Source organism: Rhinoderma darwinii, chromosome 6 (genome assembly GCF_050947455.1).
Source record: "Rhinoderma darwinii isolate aRhiDar2 chromosome 6, aRhiDar2.hap1, whole genome shotgun sequence".
Taxonomy (NCBI): domain Eukaryota; kingdom Metazoa; phylum Chordata; class Amphibia; order Anura; family Rhinodermatidae; genus Rhinoderma; species Rhinoderma darwinii.
In genome coordinates, this window is record NC_134692.1 from 58,513,392 (window position 1) to 58,527,097 (window position 13,706).

Consider the following 13,706-nt stretch of genomic DNA (forward strand, 5'->3'; position numbering starts at 1 on the left):
TATTTTGTATGTCACAACTATTTTCTAGGACCAGCTCTGGCCCTATTCCACTTTCGGCAATGTATGGCCATGTAGCATGTGTGGTTAAAGACCCATACTAACATATTATTAAATAGAGCTTACAGAAACCTGCATGTGTTATCATTCAGATCTAGTCTCTTGAGAATGTAATATGAAAGAGAAATTCTTACTTGTCTGGCCTTTTAGCTGGATGCCTTACATGCCATTTACTCAATGCAACTAGTGTACCTAATATGCACAGTATGGAGACAAACCTTTATGGCCAGGCAGCATTACTTATTAAAGATGCTCTTACTTTGTTCAGTTATTTACTTGTTTTCCTCCTTTTTTTTTTATCCTTCTGACATTTTACAGACCACATTCTTTAAAGACCAAAATAGCCTATTCAATACAGAGATAAATTATTAATTGCAGAATAATTGCCAATAAAAGTAGCATGCATTTTATTTAATTAAACTTTTACTGGGATCTTGCTGGCACTTTTATTTCTATCCTCTGCTACCCTGTAGTGTGGATCCAAATACATTTCAATTTATTATGCCTGCTTAAAATCAAAGTGTTTATATTCTACTTATATGACTGTCTAGACTTTATCTTCTGTGACACTTGAAATGCATTAGAAGGTAACACACAGTCTCGCTTTATTCAGTTTTCAACTTCCAAATGTGCAATTTAACCAATAGATTTGATGTTTGAATGGATCGAATTTAAGCTTCACTATAATCTTCTTTATCCCAGAATGACTGTTCTATATGTTCTTTATGACTTCTGATGCATTCTATCTGTTATGTTAAGAAATTGGCATTTGCAATGTGTGCTATAATCATGACGTAACATGCCATTATCCCCCACTGAAGTACCAACCGCTCCAAAAGATTTTTTTTCTAAACAAAGTGGTGTCCATAAGGGTACATTCATACGTACCGCATTTGCTGCAGAAAAATTTTGCATTGTGTCGATGAGATTTGATAAAATCTCAACCACTTTGCCGCTACTTAATTTCGCTGCAGATTTTCCACCATTAAAGCCGGATGGGAAATCCGCAGCAGTTCCACTACGTGTGAAGGTAGCTTAAAGGGAATGTGTTGTTAGCAAAAAATGTTGTTTTTTTTTTTAGTAAAACAATTAGTGTGTGGGTGATTAAACATTGTTCTAATTTTTTTTTCACGAGTCAGGAAATATAATAAATTGGATTCTAATTTATAATATTTCCCATTGCTGGTCACTAGATGGAGCAATTCCCAAAATTGCAGCATTGCATGTGGTAAAGCAACCACATTGCTTTATGCTGCAAAATTGGGAAAAAATCCCTCGCTCTAGTGAGCTCTCAGAATCCCCCCCTCCTTTATCCTGGCTAGTGCCGGGAGAAACGAGGGGATTGAACGGTCTAACCTCCTACACTGTGTGTCGCCATTTTTTGAGCTAACACACAGTGTAGTAAGTTAACATACACTAGTAAACACACAGTAAAACACGAACATACATAGAAATCACTTACCTGCTCCAGTCGCCGCCGCTCCCTCCGGACCGTCCTCTCCGTCTGCTGCCGCTGCTCCATGTGCACAAGTCCGGAAGCCGCGACCGGAAGTAGTAATCTTACTGTCCGGCCGCGACTTCCGGTCCACAGGAAAATGGCGCCTGACAGCGCGCATTTCAAATTGGACTGTGTGGGAGCGGCGCATGCGCCGTTCCCACACAGACGGCGTACACCATAGTGGATGGAACGGGCCCCGTTCGCAGTCCCTATGGGACTGGAGCTTCCGTATTCCATGTCTGTATGTGTCGTTAATCGACACATACAGAAATGGAAAAAAAAATGGCAGCCCCCATAGGGAAGAAAAAGTGTAAAAATAAAAAAAAGTAACACACAAACACACAAATAAATACAAACGTTTTTAATAAAACACTAACATCAAACTGATATAAAAAAAAATTTGTGGTGACACTGTTCCTTTAAGCGTATTTTTTTAAGTGATGTTTTTTTATCTACATTTGGCATATACGCCATGAACATCTCATCACATACATACCAAAAGTATATCCCGGACGTTTGCAAAGTTGTGCTATAAAGTTGCATACACCACTAGTTTAACTAGTTATTTTTTATTTTTATAGAAATATTTCAACACAACTTTGGTTTTAATAATATTCCATCCCAGGTTGTAATGGCTTGTAGCATGTAGGGGTTTTCCGGAACAAACTAATTCTTATTGCACTGCGCATATAAAAATAATTTTGATTTAATTTTCTAACACCCAATTCCAGCGGCAGTCCCATGATTCGTCTTCAATAGTAAAATCTGCACTGCCCCCTACATGCTCTTTCACTTCCGTTTTTCCGATTGGCTCAATGTACAGGAACGTCATTCCTGACGTCACTGTACACTGAGGGAAGTGGTGGACCGGATACTCTTCCTCTGGCATCTCTGAGCATGCGTGGTTGCTACACTAACATTGTTTACCACACATGCCCACTCATGTGCTCTCATATTGCCTGCATAGAATTTTCTCTCCCTTAACCGGTCTTGCTCCCGGTGCATGGCATGCTGGGATAAAAAGTGATGCATGCTGGGAGCAGAGCGGAAGCTGTCACTCAAGAAACTGAGGCATGTAAATAAAGTGCAGGATGTAAACCGAAAACGTTTACATCATGAAAAGAGATCGAAAACGAACAAAAGGTAATTAGGGGGATTTATTTATGGCTAATAAAAGCTTCAGACTGTTAATAAAAATATTTTTTAGATCTTGGAAAACCCCTTTATAGCAGCCTCTAACCTTTAGATCAGGGGTCTCAATCACGCGCAGAGCGCTAGTATAGGCTCTGCTCCGGGACTCTGTGGAATTCCCTGACATCGCTGTCCATATATGGACAGTGTGTCAGGGTCTTCCCCAGAGCGGAGTCCCGGGCAGAGCGCTAGTATCGGGTCTGTTCCGGGACTCTGTGGAATTCCCTGACATCGCTGTCCATATATGGACAGTCTGCCAAGGTCTTCCCCAGAGCAGAGACCGGGCAGAGCGCTAGTATCGGCTCTGCTCTGGGACTCTGGGGTAGCCTCTGACATCGCTGTCCATACATCGACAATGATGACAGGGGCTTCCCCAGAGCAGGAGTCCCAGTGTGTCCGGAGCACAGCTGGAGTCCCAGGAAGAGCCTACTAACGCTGTGCCCGGGACTCCAGCTCTGGGGTTGCCCCTGACATCTCTGTCCATATATGGACAGTGATGTCAGGAGCAGAGCTGGAATCCCAGGCAGGGTGCTAGAAGCGGCTCTGCTCCAGCTCTGGGCAAGCCCCTGACATCACTGTGGCAGCATCTGCGAAGGGCACTGTGGCAGCATCTGCGAAGGGCACTGTGGCATTATCTATGGGTGTGTTCCATTATTTACAGAGGGCACTGTGGATTATCTACAGAGGAATCTGCGGCAGCATCTACAGAGGAATCTGCGGCAGCATCCACAGAGGGCACTGCGGCAGCATCCACAGAGGGCACTGCGGCAGCATCCACAGAGGGCACTGCGGCAGCATCCACAGAGGGCACTGCGGCAGCATCCACAGAGGGCACTGCGGCAGCATCCACAGAGGACACTGTGGCACTATCTAAAAAGGGGCTGCCTAATCTTGACATGTGTGTCTGCCAAACACTGCTAACTAAGCCGCCGGACTGCATTTAGCGACACTTAAACTGGAAAACTGGATTGTTGAAATAAGCATGTGGAGAAATATCTCAAATTTTAAACCTAGCGGTATTATTATAGTAATGTATTATTATTATTATTATAGTAATGTAATATTGTTGTAGTAGTTCAAATAACTAAGTGATTAACAATAATTTTGTATTGTATCAAATTTGAAAGTAATGCGGCCCGTCAACTTCCCATTTTTTCTATATGTGGCCCACCTACCCTGCCGAGTTTGAGACCCCTGCTTTAGATTAAGGTTTCCCTCTGCTGGCCAGGTCTTGCATTTGCAATAACAATAGGTGGGGTGTAAAAGCTGCTGGACAAAATCCAGCCCCTACATTGCAGATTTCATGACTAAAGATGTGTAGCAACACTGCTTTAGTGGACGTCTCGGGCTCCTAGGCCACTTATCCCATGTGATGTGTTGCAATACAATCTTATACGAGATTACATTGCAAAATTGTGATTTTCTGAAATTTAGGGCGTGTATTCCTCTTTTTGAAGTTAAAAATAAATTAAAACTGTGTTGAGACATCATGTAATGTTGCAATCACATAAGTATTTAATAAAACTCTATGGGGATAAAATTGCAAATGATTTTGAATAACGCAAGAAATCCTACAGTTTTTAATTTTTGCAATATAAGGGTCGCATAAAATCACACTTATTCTATTTAATATGAATACCATATACATGATATCACACTGTGATGTAACATGATTGCGATAATCAGCTGTGCCAATTTTGGCAGAAACCTTGGTAGAATAAGATATTTCAATTAATTAATTGAATCTGGAATTTTGTGCAGATTTTCAGCTAAGCTTTTGTTCTGTATCCTGAAAGTTATGCTTAGTATTTTATGCATATATAACAGAAGTGGCTTTAGACATGACATAAAATCTATTTTGTGGGAATGTGTTGTTTTTTTAAGTTATTTAATTTTGTTTTTGGTGTATTTTGTTTTTCTTCCATAAGGTAGGAAATATTAAAAATTACATAATCATTTTTCATATTTCCCTATGTTGGCCACCAGAGGGAGCCCTTCCCATAATTACATCAAGGTGAATTTGGCAAAGCAACGTGATTCATGGTGGCTGTAAATGTGGGAGGAACACTCCCCCCTACTAGTGACCACACACAACACCCCTCCTATTTTTGGACTACAAGTTTGGAGGTGGTGTTTTCAAATTGCCTACCACTGTGCAGTCATCATAGCTGAGTCGGTAGGGACATCCGCTGTTAAAGAATATGGTGCCCCCTAAAAGCGAGGGCCTCTGCAGGGTCGCTGTGAACTGCGCATGCCACAGAGCATGCGTACTTCACAGCTAGAACGGCTCCAGCATAGGTGATAGTCGGCTCACGTCCACATTCTCCTATGCTATGAGTATGCCGTATAGCACCAGTGTATGTGTAGTGCCGAAAAACATACACGGATACTAATAAAGATGGCTGCCCCCACAGGAAGACAAAATTATTAATTAAAGTATGACAAATTAAAAAAAACTAAAACAAAAACCTAATACCTGCATGTGTTCTGTCCTATCAGTGTGTACAGAGATGAAGTTCTGCGGAACCCCATTTTATAGCAGAACTGGGGTGCAGTCAAAGGGTGTGGAGTAATATCTTACATATGAAAAATAGAAAGATAGAGACGTTGAAGAGGGAGCGAATTGTAAAGACTTGCGATTATCTTCCCACGCTGGTGAATTACACCCACCCCCTCATGCTGTGCTTATTTTTCATGTACTTGCTTAATAACGCTGCAAGTCATTTTCTACTGACTCTGGCACTGCAATTGGCTATCACAACACAATAACATAAATCTACTAATATGCCACTTTACATCCAAATTAAACTAATCTTTGTATCTTCCCTGCCACTGTGTTTTTGAACATTTTTTTTTCCTTTTTTTTAGACTTTTTATTGATTCAGTGTAACAAAGAACAAGTAAGAAAACCATCTCTCTACAGCTGCTTCCTTTCTTTCTGTTTTCAATAGCTGAAAGATACCAAATTAAATAGGTGGTTCACCAGTATAGATGCTTCTTCTCTTTATGTGTTGGACTGTGATGTCATTCCTCTCTGACCCACTTGAAATTACGTGTCATATCCGTGCAGTAACTTTCCCAATTCTTGCAAGAATCGAACGCAATAAGAATCAAACTGTCTTAACATTCAACTGTGGTTTTATCTAGGGCATTGTCTTACAGCATTTGTATTTTTTTTCCCCCCTTTTTATTCTTTAAGATAAAACTGCTATGTTGTACTCGTGCTCATGCATTATTACATTTTATTAAAAAAATAATAATTCTGTAAAGGGGTTATCTGCGCATAGTTGGGTCCCCCAGTAAGAAGCTGATGGTGGTAGTCTCTTTGTCGGGTTTTGTCGTTTTTTGACAGTCACAATAGAAAGTCATGTTTTGCTATTCTATCCAGTAAAAAAATATAGAAACCTGGCGGGCATTTTATGTCACATTGGGGTGCTGAAACCAGGTCCTAACTGATCATAACAGTTGAATAACATGGATCATGTTAAAAACCCAAACCATCCAAAAATTTATATTTGAGGACTGTTTAAGGGACTTTTACAATCTCTTTTTGTTAGAAAAGTCCCACAGGATATCCTACTGTGGGGATCCCCAGCATTCATCTGTAGTCTGTGGATAAACCTGGCAGCAAGTCTTTACTTTCCCTGCAGTTCCACCTCTGGAGAAATGGAGCAATAGACCGTTTTCATTTAAATCAATCTGTACGTGAAATGCTCTTCGTAGCTGCTCTCCACTCTGGCTAGGTGAGGGTCTTGATGGTGGAACCCCATTTAATTAATTTACAACTCCAATTATAGGGTATTTAACCCCTTAAATATATAGCCTGAACTGGACCAGAGGGCGCAGAATATTTTATTTTTCCTTTTTTTCATGTACATGTCCCGAAAGTCGTAACTTTTTATTTTTCCGTCAAAGTAGCCATAAAGTTGTTTTTTTTGCTGGACAAGGTGTATTTTTTAATGTCATTACTTTGCGGTACATAAAATGTATTGTATAACTTATTAATTAATTTTTTTTGGAAGGCATATAGAACAAAAAACAGCAATTCTACTATTGTTTTTTTGTTTTTTTTTTCGTCATGTGCCAAGAAAACTTTATTTTGTGAGTTCCTATGATTACTGTAGGGTTGCACGATGCATTGAAATATTGATACTATTCCGATACTATGCACCCACAAACGTTTCAATGCCGTGAATTTATGTATTCCGATACTAAGCTGTTCGGCCGCACAGCTTAGTACTGTAATACATGAATTTAGTGACTAGCAAGATGTGATAAGGCCGGCGCTGCACTAATGAGCGGCGGCGCTGGTTCTGAAGACAGAAAATATGGCATGTGCACTGCACAGCACCTCCATGTCCTCTGTCTTCAGTGCCGGCGTCACATGCAGATCACTATCAGCCGCAGCCCCGCTCTAACGTTATCGTTATCCCTGTGATCAATTGTTATCCCCGTGATCAAAGTTGACCACGACGTTCAAAGGGAAAATGTGAAGCTGGAATCCCTGTGACGCGATGGAGAGACATACCTTATATGGACAGACAGCCCAGGTTCCATTGGAGGAACCTAGGGATGTCTTACCATATTTCCTGTTAGGGACAACTGCCTGTGTACTATCAGTACACAGGCTGATGAACTATCAGTACACAGGCTGATGTACTATCAGTACACAGGCTGATGTACTATCAGTACACAGGCTGATGTACTATCAGTACACAGGCTGATGTACTATCAGTACACAGGCTGATGTACGATCAGTACACAGGCTGATGTACGATCAGTACACAGGCTGATGTACGATCAGTACACAGGCTGATGTACGATCAGTACACAGGCTGATGTACGATCAGTACACAGGCTGATGTACGATCAGTACACAGGCTGATGTACGATCAGTACACAGGCTGATGTACGATCAGTACACAGGCTGATGTACGATCAGTACACAGGCTGATGTACGATCAGTACACAGGCTGATGTACGATCAGTACACAGGCTGATGTACGATCAGTACACAGGCTGATGTACGATCAGTACACAGGCTGATGTACGATCAGTACACAGGCTGATGTACGATCAGTACACAGGCTGATGTACGATCAGTACACAGGCTGATGTACGATCAGTACACAGGCTGATGTACGATCAGTACACAGGCTGATGTACGATCAGTTCACAGGCTGATGTACTATCAGTTCACAGGCTGATGTACTATCAGTACACAGGCTGATGTACTGACATATAGATAGATGCCAGTACCTTAAAGTAAAAAAAAAAATCTACAGGTAATAATTTAAAAAAAAGTAATGTTAAATAAAACATTTCTGTAAAAAAATACACAAATGCACATTTTTTTACAATAAACATTATTAAAAGTCCCAATAATAAAATAATATACACATATCTAGTCATGACCGTAAAAATCTGCACAATAAATTTGTGACAACCCTAGATTACAGCAATACCAAATGTATATCGATTTTGTTTTATGTTTTTCTACTTTTGCCCAATAAAAACATATTTTTTTTTTTTATAAAAATTGCTTTCAAAGACACCTAAAATTGTTATTTTCCCATCAAAAGAGCTCTGAGGGCTTGTCTTTTTTGCAAGATGAGTTTGCATTGGTACCATTTTGAGGTAAATAATAAGAAATGTTGTCAATTTTTATTTCGTTTTTTGGAAGGTGAGGTGATCAAAAAACAGATGATTTGGCTTCATTTGTTAGCCTTTTTTCTTTTTTAACAACCTTCACCATGTGAGATAATAATGTGTTCATTTTATTGTACGCATTGTAACAAATGTATAGTTATCTTTATTTTTTATACTTTTTTTCCAAGATAAAAGGGCTTTGTACATGAAAAAGGGGTGACTTTTTTTTTTTACTTTTATTTCTTTTTTTATGTTTTTCGCAAACTTTTTTTTTTACACTTTTTTTTTCAGTCTCACTATGGGTCTTGAACATGTAACATTTTGACTGCTCATATAATATTACAGTGTTGCCATGTATGACAGCCCTGGGGGCCGTTGTTAGGCCCCCGATTGCCATGACAATCCATCGGTAACCGCAAACCCATTCACTGGGCACCGATCGGGGTGACAGAAGAATTTATCTTAATTTCCAGCTCTTAGAGCCGGATGCTAGCTGTATATTACAGCCGAAACTTGCAGATGATAGTGCTGGCTCAGCTCCTGTGCTCCGTTAACGAACTGCATGCTACAACATGCTGTTATGGCACATGGCGGAAAGGGGTTATGAGTTTTGTAAATGAGACAACCCCTTTACATAGCATTAGAATATATTTTTAAATTCCTCATGTTATGCAGATCTGTAGACATTCATTGAACTCCAGACTACAGGCTATTGTAAAACAGTCTCTTGGCTGCAGCACAGAGGTGACCTTTGATATTGCCTGTGTTATCAGGACACTCCCACACGATTATTTTCCATATTAATCATATTAGAATTAGCTATTTAGGCAGTCCTTCATACATGGGTCCATTTACCTGATTCATCATATATTTATCTGTCATTAAAAGAGAGTGGGATGTGAATTATGGAGGTAGTATGTTCTCTCTATACTTACATGAATTTCTTCTAGGTACTTTACACTCCTCCCACATTCCAAAAAACATACTTAATTGGCTTCCTATGAAATTGGCCATAGTGTGTGTCAGAAGAGTCTGGACGGCAGCACGGAGGGCTTAACGGGAAGCCTCCATGACTGCCATAGGAGGGACAGTCAATAGGGGAAGAGAGGGTTAGTTGAGGCAGGGAGAGGGAGGAGATGGAGTGGGGAGGAGCCGGGGGTGTTTCTGTTCTTCCCGCTGTTTTCGGCATTGAGCCGGAAGCAGCGGGAGGAGCAGCAAGTAAAATAATCAGCTCCCACCCTCCCGCCCTGAATTAGGTGGTAATTTTGGGGATCTGGATTGGTTGGTGGGTTTGTCTATTTTATCGTGCTTTTGAGGTATGCTTATGTAACTTGTGTTTTCTTTTATTTCTTTTGAGCAGGTCCGGGTGTCATGGCAGCTGGCGGGGGGAGTCCTTGAGGTTGGTCAGTACAAAATGGTGGGGGGGTCGCATCGGGGGTATGCGTCCCCCAAAACGGTAGATCATTTGAAGACTTCATAGGGTGTTATCCCTTTGAAGTGGTCTTCTGGTGGAAGATATATCACTTGAAGGCTTCATCGGGTGTTATCCCTTTGAAGTGGTCTTCTGGTGGAAGGTATATCATTTGAAGACTTCATCGGGTGTTAACCCTTTGAAGTGGTCTTCTGGTGGTTGGAGCCATCTGCAGAGGTGAGCGGTGCCTCCGAGCTGGTTTACGGCTGGAGGTAAAGAGTTGGTGGTGGTTTGCAGATGGCTAACTTAAAGGAAATCCGGTGTTAAAAGGGCTTCAAGGACTTCCCCTGCTCTGTTAAGTGTTAATAATGTTGATTGTTATTTATGATTCTGACCCATGTTAGGTCATGGAATTATAGGAGGAATTCTCTGGTCGAATTCCTAAGGGAGTTATCCGAATGTTTCGGATTAAATTGCATTAAAAATAATGACAATTAATAAACGGCTGCTGTGGCCATTTCACATCCAACCTCGGTTGTCACGTGTCTTCATGGGAAGGGAAAGGGGAATAAAAGGTTAACAGGATCAATCAGCACAGGACTCTACTTAGGCCAGTCATGTATCTGAGATCGAGGATTCGATTTTGAGCCTCCATCTTCAAGAGAACCTATCACCTGCCCATACATGTGCAGCTGATTGCAGCATGTAATGGGCAGGGCTGTACAAACCCTGGGGCACTTCACACTTTTTTTTCTACCCTCCTCTATTGTTTTCATATTGATGCTGTTATATTTGGCGCCTGATATTTAAATAACCCCATGAACTGTCAATGAGGCGTGTAATGGCAAGGAAGCGTGTTATTACGGTTGTGACACTGTCCAAACCGCTACGGACAGTGTTACGGCAAGAGCTGGAGGGAGGAGAGCGTTTGCGCGTGCACGCTCTCACTCTTCAGCTGTCAGCAGACAAGACTGATCTCCTGCGAGAGATCAGTCTTGTACTCGTCTGCTGAACTGGCAAGGGGGCTTGTCACTGCTACGGACAGCGTAAGAGCTGGAGAGAGGAGAGCGCGCATGTTCGCTCTCCTCTTCAGCTCTTGCACTGTCCATAGCAGAGACACGCCCCTTTTCCAGTTCGGCAGACAAAGTTCAAGACTGTGATCTTACGCAAGAGATCAGTCTTGTCCTTGTCTGCCGAGAGTGAATAGTGAGAGTGTGCGCGCTCTCCTCTTCCCAGCTCTTGCACAAGAGGCTTAGGGTGCTTGTTTACATGGCCAGATGTATCAAAGAAACAGCTCGTTGATTGGCGCTTGATTGCTCCTTTCACACAGAGCACTCTTTACAACAATCGCTCATCCCCATACATTTCTATCATGTCGGCACGCATCTCCCTGTTTACACAGTAAGATGTGCTGCCAACAAAGATAATTTTTTCGGCATTTAAAACGATACGATCAGCTGATGAACAAGCTCATCGGCTGATCGTTGCCCTGTTTACACAAGGCAATTATCGGTAATGAGCGTTCTGTGGATGCTCGTTTGCTCAATAATGGGCCGGTGTGAAAGGATCAAATATTGATGGCCTACAATGGTTTAGTCCTGAAAGACCCTTGCAAGTTTGCATAATGGGCCTCATTTATCAGATCTGTGTAGCTGTAAATCTGTCATTGTTATCCATAGCAACCAATGAGAGAAAAGCTGCAGTGTGATTAGTTGCTGTGGATAACAAGGGATAGTTTTGATAAATATCTGCAAAGCGATCTTTTGACAACCAAATCCACAAATCTGCACCCAACTTGTCTTCTCTGGGCGTCTTTGGGTATTAAACGTGCTTCACCTATACAAGCTGCATGGGCAAAAATCGCAATTCGGGGTAAAACCTTGCACGGTTTTACCGCGCGGGTTTCGGACCAGCGGCAACTACCGTGGCTCGGCTGCAGCATGTACGGGCACACTTGTAAATGTTTTAGGTTGAAGAGGTTTGTCCTAGTAACATATTCCTATTCTAAGTATAATACAAATGAGAACATTTCAGCTTTAAAAGAAAGTAAGTAAATGAAGCGCTGCAACACAATGCCCAACGAAAGCAAACTTCTCTCCAATAGCACCAATTAACACGTGGGCCACCTGTATATGCAACATTGGCATGTTACTGGGCTTGATGGAACCAGCATAGATTTGTTTTATCGGTGTGAGATACCACTGGGCATCCATAATTGAGAAAGATATAATGGAAGGTTATCACATTCATAAGATAATTACCGGTAAATTGTTATCAACTATGTCACAAACTGGTCTTGTTTTCTTAAAGAGGATTTTTAGCTACAAAAAGCACCACGTTTCTGAATTAATATGATGCATTACACTTAAAATGCACAAACATATCCAATAACACGTTTGCTTCCTCTGTTATCCGCTGTCCACCTTCTGCATTTACATTTACAAAAAACAACACCGATTTTCACTGTCATTATGCAAACAAGCTGTCATACATACTGCAAAGCTACCAGTTAAGATAATGAAGCTCTTGAGCCTAAATGGAAAATTGTGATTTCTTTAATGAATTCACATCCATGGCGTGGCTACTGAAGTTATGATCATTGAATGCTAATTTTTGCTATGTGGAGTTCAGATCCCACAAGCTCTTTAATTCCCTTTTAGTCCCTTTCTGGAATACCAGCATTTGTTTCTTTAGCTGTCAATGTCATATTTTCGATGAAGAACAAGTGATCAATAAAGAAATAAATACATAGATACAAGGTTCTGCCCCTATGTAATCCTCTTTATGGGCTGCACAGATGGTTATTCTCTGTGGCTTGTCTGAAGCCTCCTGTAGAAAAGCTTTTTCAAGTCATAATGGACGGGCTTTATTGGTTTCCATCCTTGCTTTCACATTAAATTAACTCAATTTGTTTTATTGGTATTTAATATATTCTTATGACTTGCACAGGTAGGCTTTGGATGGCATTGGAAATTTTAAATGGCTATTGACCTTCTAACCACTGAAATGCTGTGGCTTAATCCATTTATTTTCTTTCTGCTACATGACAGGTCCAGATGAGAAGCATTAACATTTACCAGACATCTCAAAAGAGATTTCCTATTAGACCCTGGGTCTTATGTTTGTTTTCTAGAAAAGAACATTTTTTTGTCACGCTGGGAGCACATGAGGCAGACAGTGAAATCTATTATTTTAGAGGCTGCTATTCAGATATTAAAGCTTTGTCTGTTTTTTTTTCTGTGCACCTGATTGTCTTCTGCTTTGTTGTAGGAACTCCTCTTCTGGTCAGACGGAGCAGTGACCCTACAATGGGACCTGTGGCAGATTTTCATCCAGGATCCTCTCATACCGCTGAGCAGAATAGAAAACTTACCGTTCAGGTTAGTGTGAACACAGACATCCCTCAAATACAGTACTAAATATAGTAAGAATGGTCTGACACGTCATAATGCTGATCCCTGATGGTGGTGCTTTGTTTGGTTTCTCGTAGATCATTTCTTGTCGTCGTCTTCCGGTATTTTTTAAGGCAAGAATAGTGCTGTCTGCAGCTCTATACTTGCCATCAAAATTACTGGAAATCCCTGTCGGACCCTGTTATAATTCAATGGCAGTCAACAGGATTCATTGCGATACGTTCGCAAAAGGATCCGGCATAGCTATCATGGCGCTAGTGTGAACACTCTGTTCAAATGAGCGCTATGCTGGATCCTTTTACAAACGGATCACAACGAATCCCGATGACTGCCATTGAATTATAACAGGGTCCGTCAGGGTTACATTATGATTAAGTGCAGTCTCCAATGTTTATTAATATTTTACATGTTTTAACCTTGTAACGACTCATGACGAATATATCTGTCATGAGCGGTTGCTTGTTCCTATTCTGTGACGAGTATATCT

At 41.1% G+C, this 13,706-nt stretch overlaps 1 protein-coding gene across 3 annotated transcripts in view; it reads left to right on the forward strand.

Moving 5' to 3' along the window:
• Positions 1-13,706, forward strand: part of PARD3B (par-3 family cell polarity regulator beta) — a 1,147,141-nt gene that overhangs the window by 249,345 nt on the left and 884,090 nt on the right. For all 3 annotated transcript variants that reach the window (XM_075829835.1, XM_075829836.1, XM_075829837.1), the window contains exon 4: positions 13,077-13,186. In XM_075829835.1, coding sequence (XP_075685950.1) covers positions 13,077-13,186 — 110 coding nt within the window. The remainder of the gene's footprint in view (positions 1-13,076; positions 13,187-13,706) is intronic.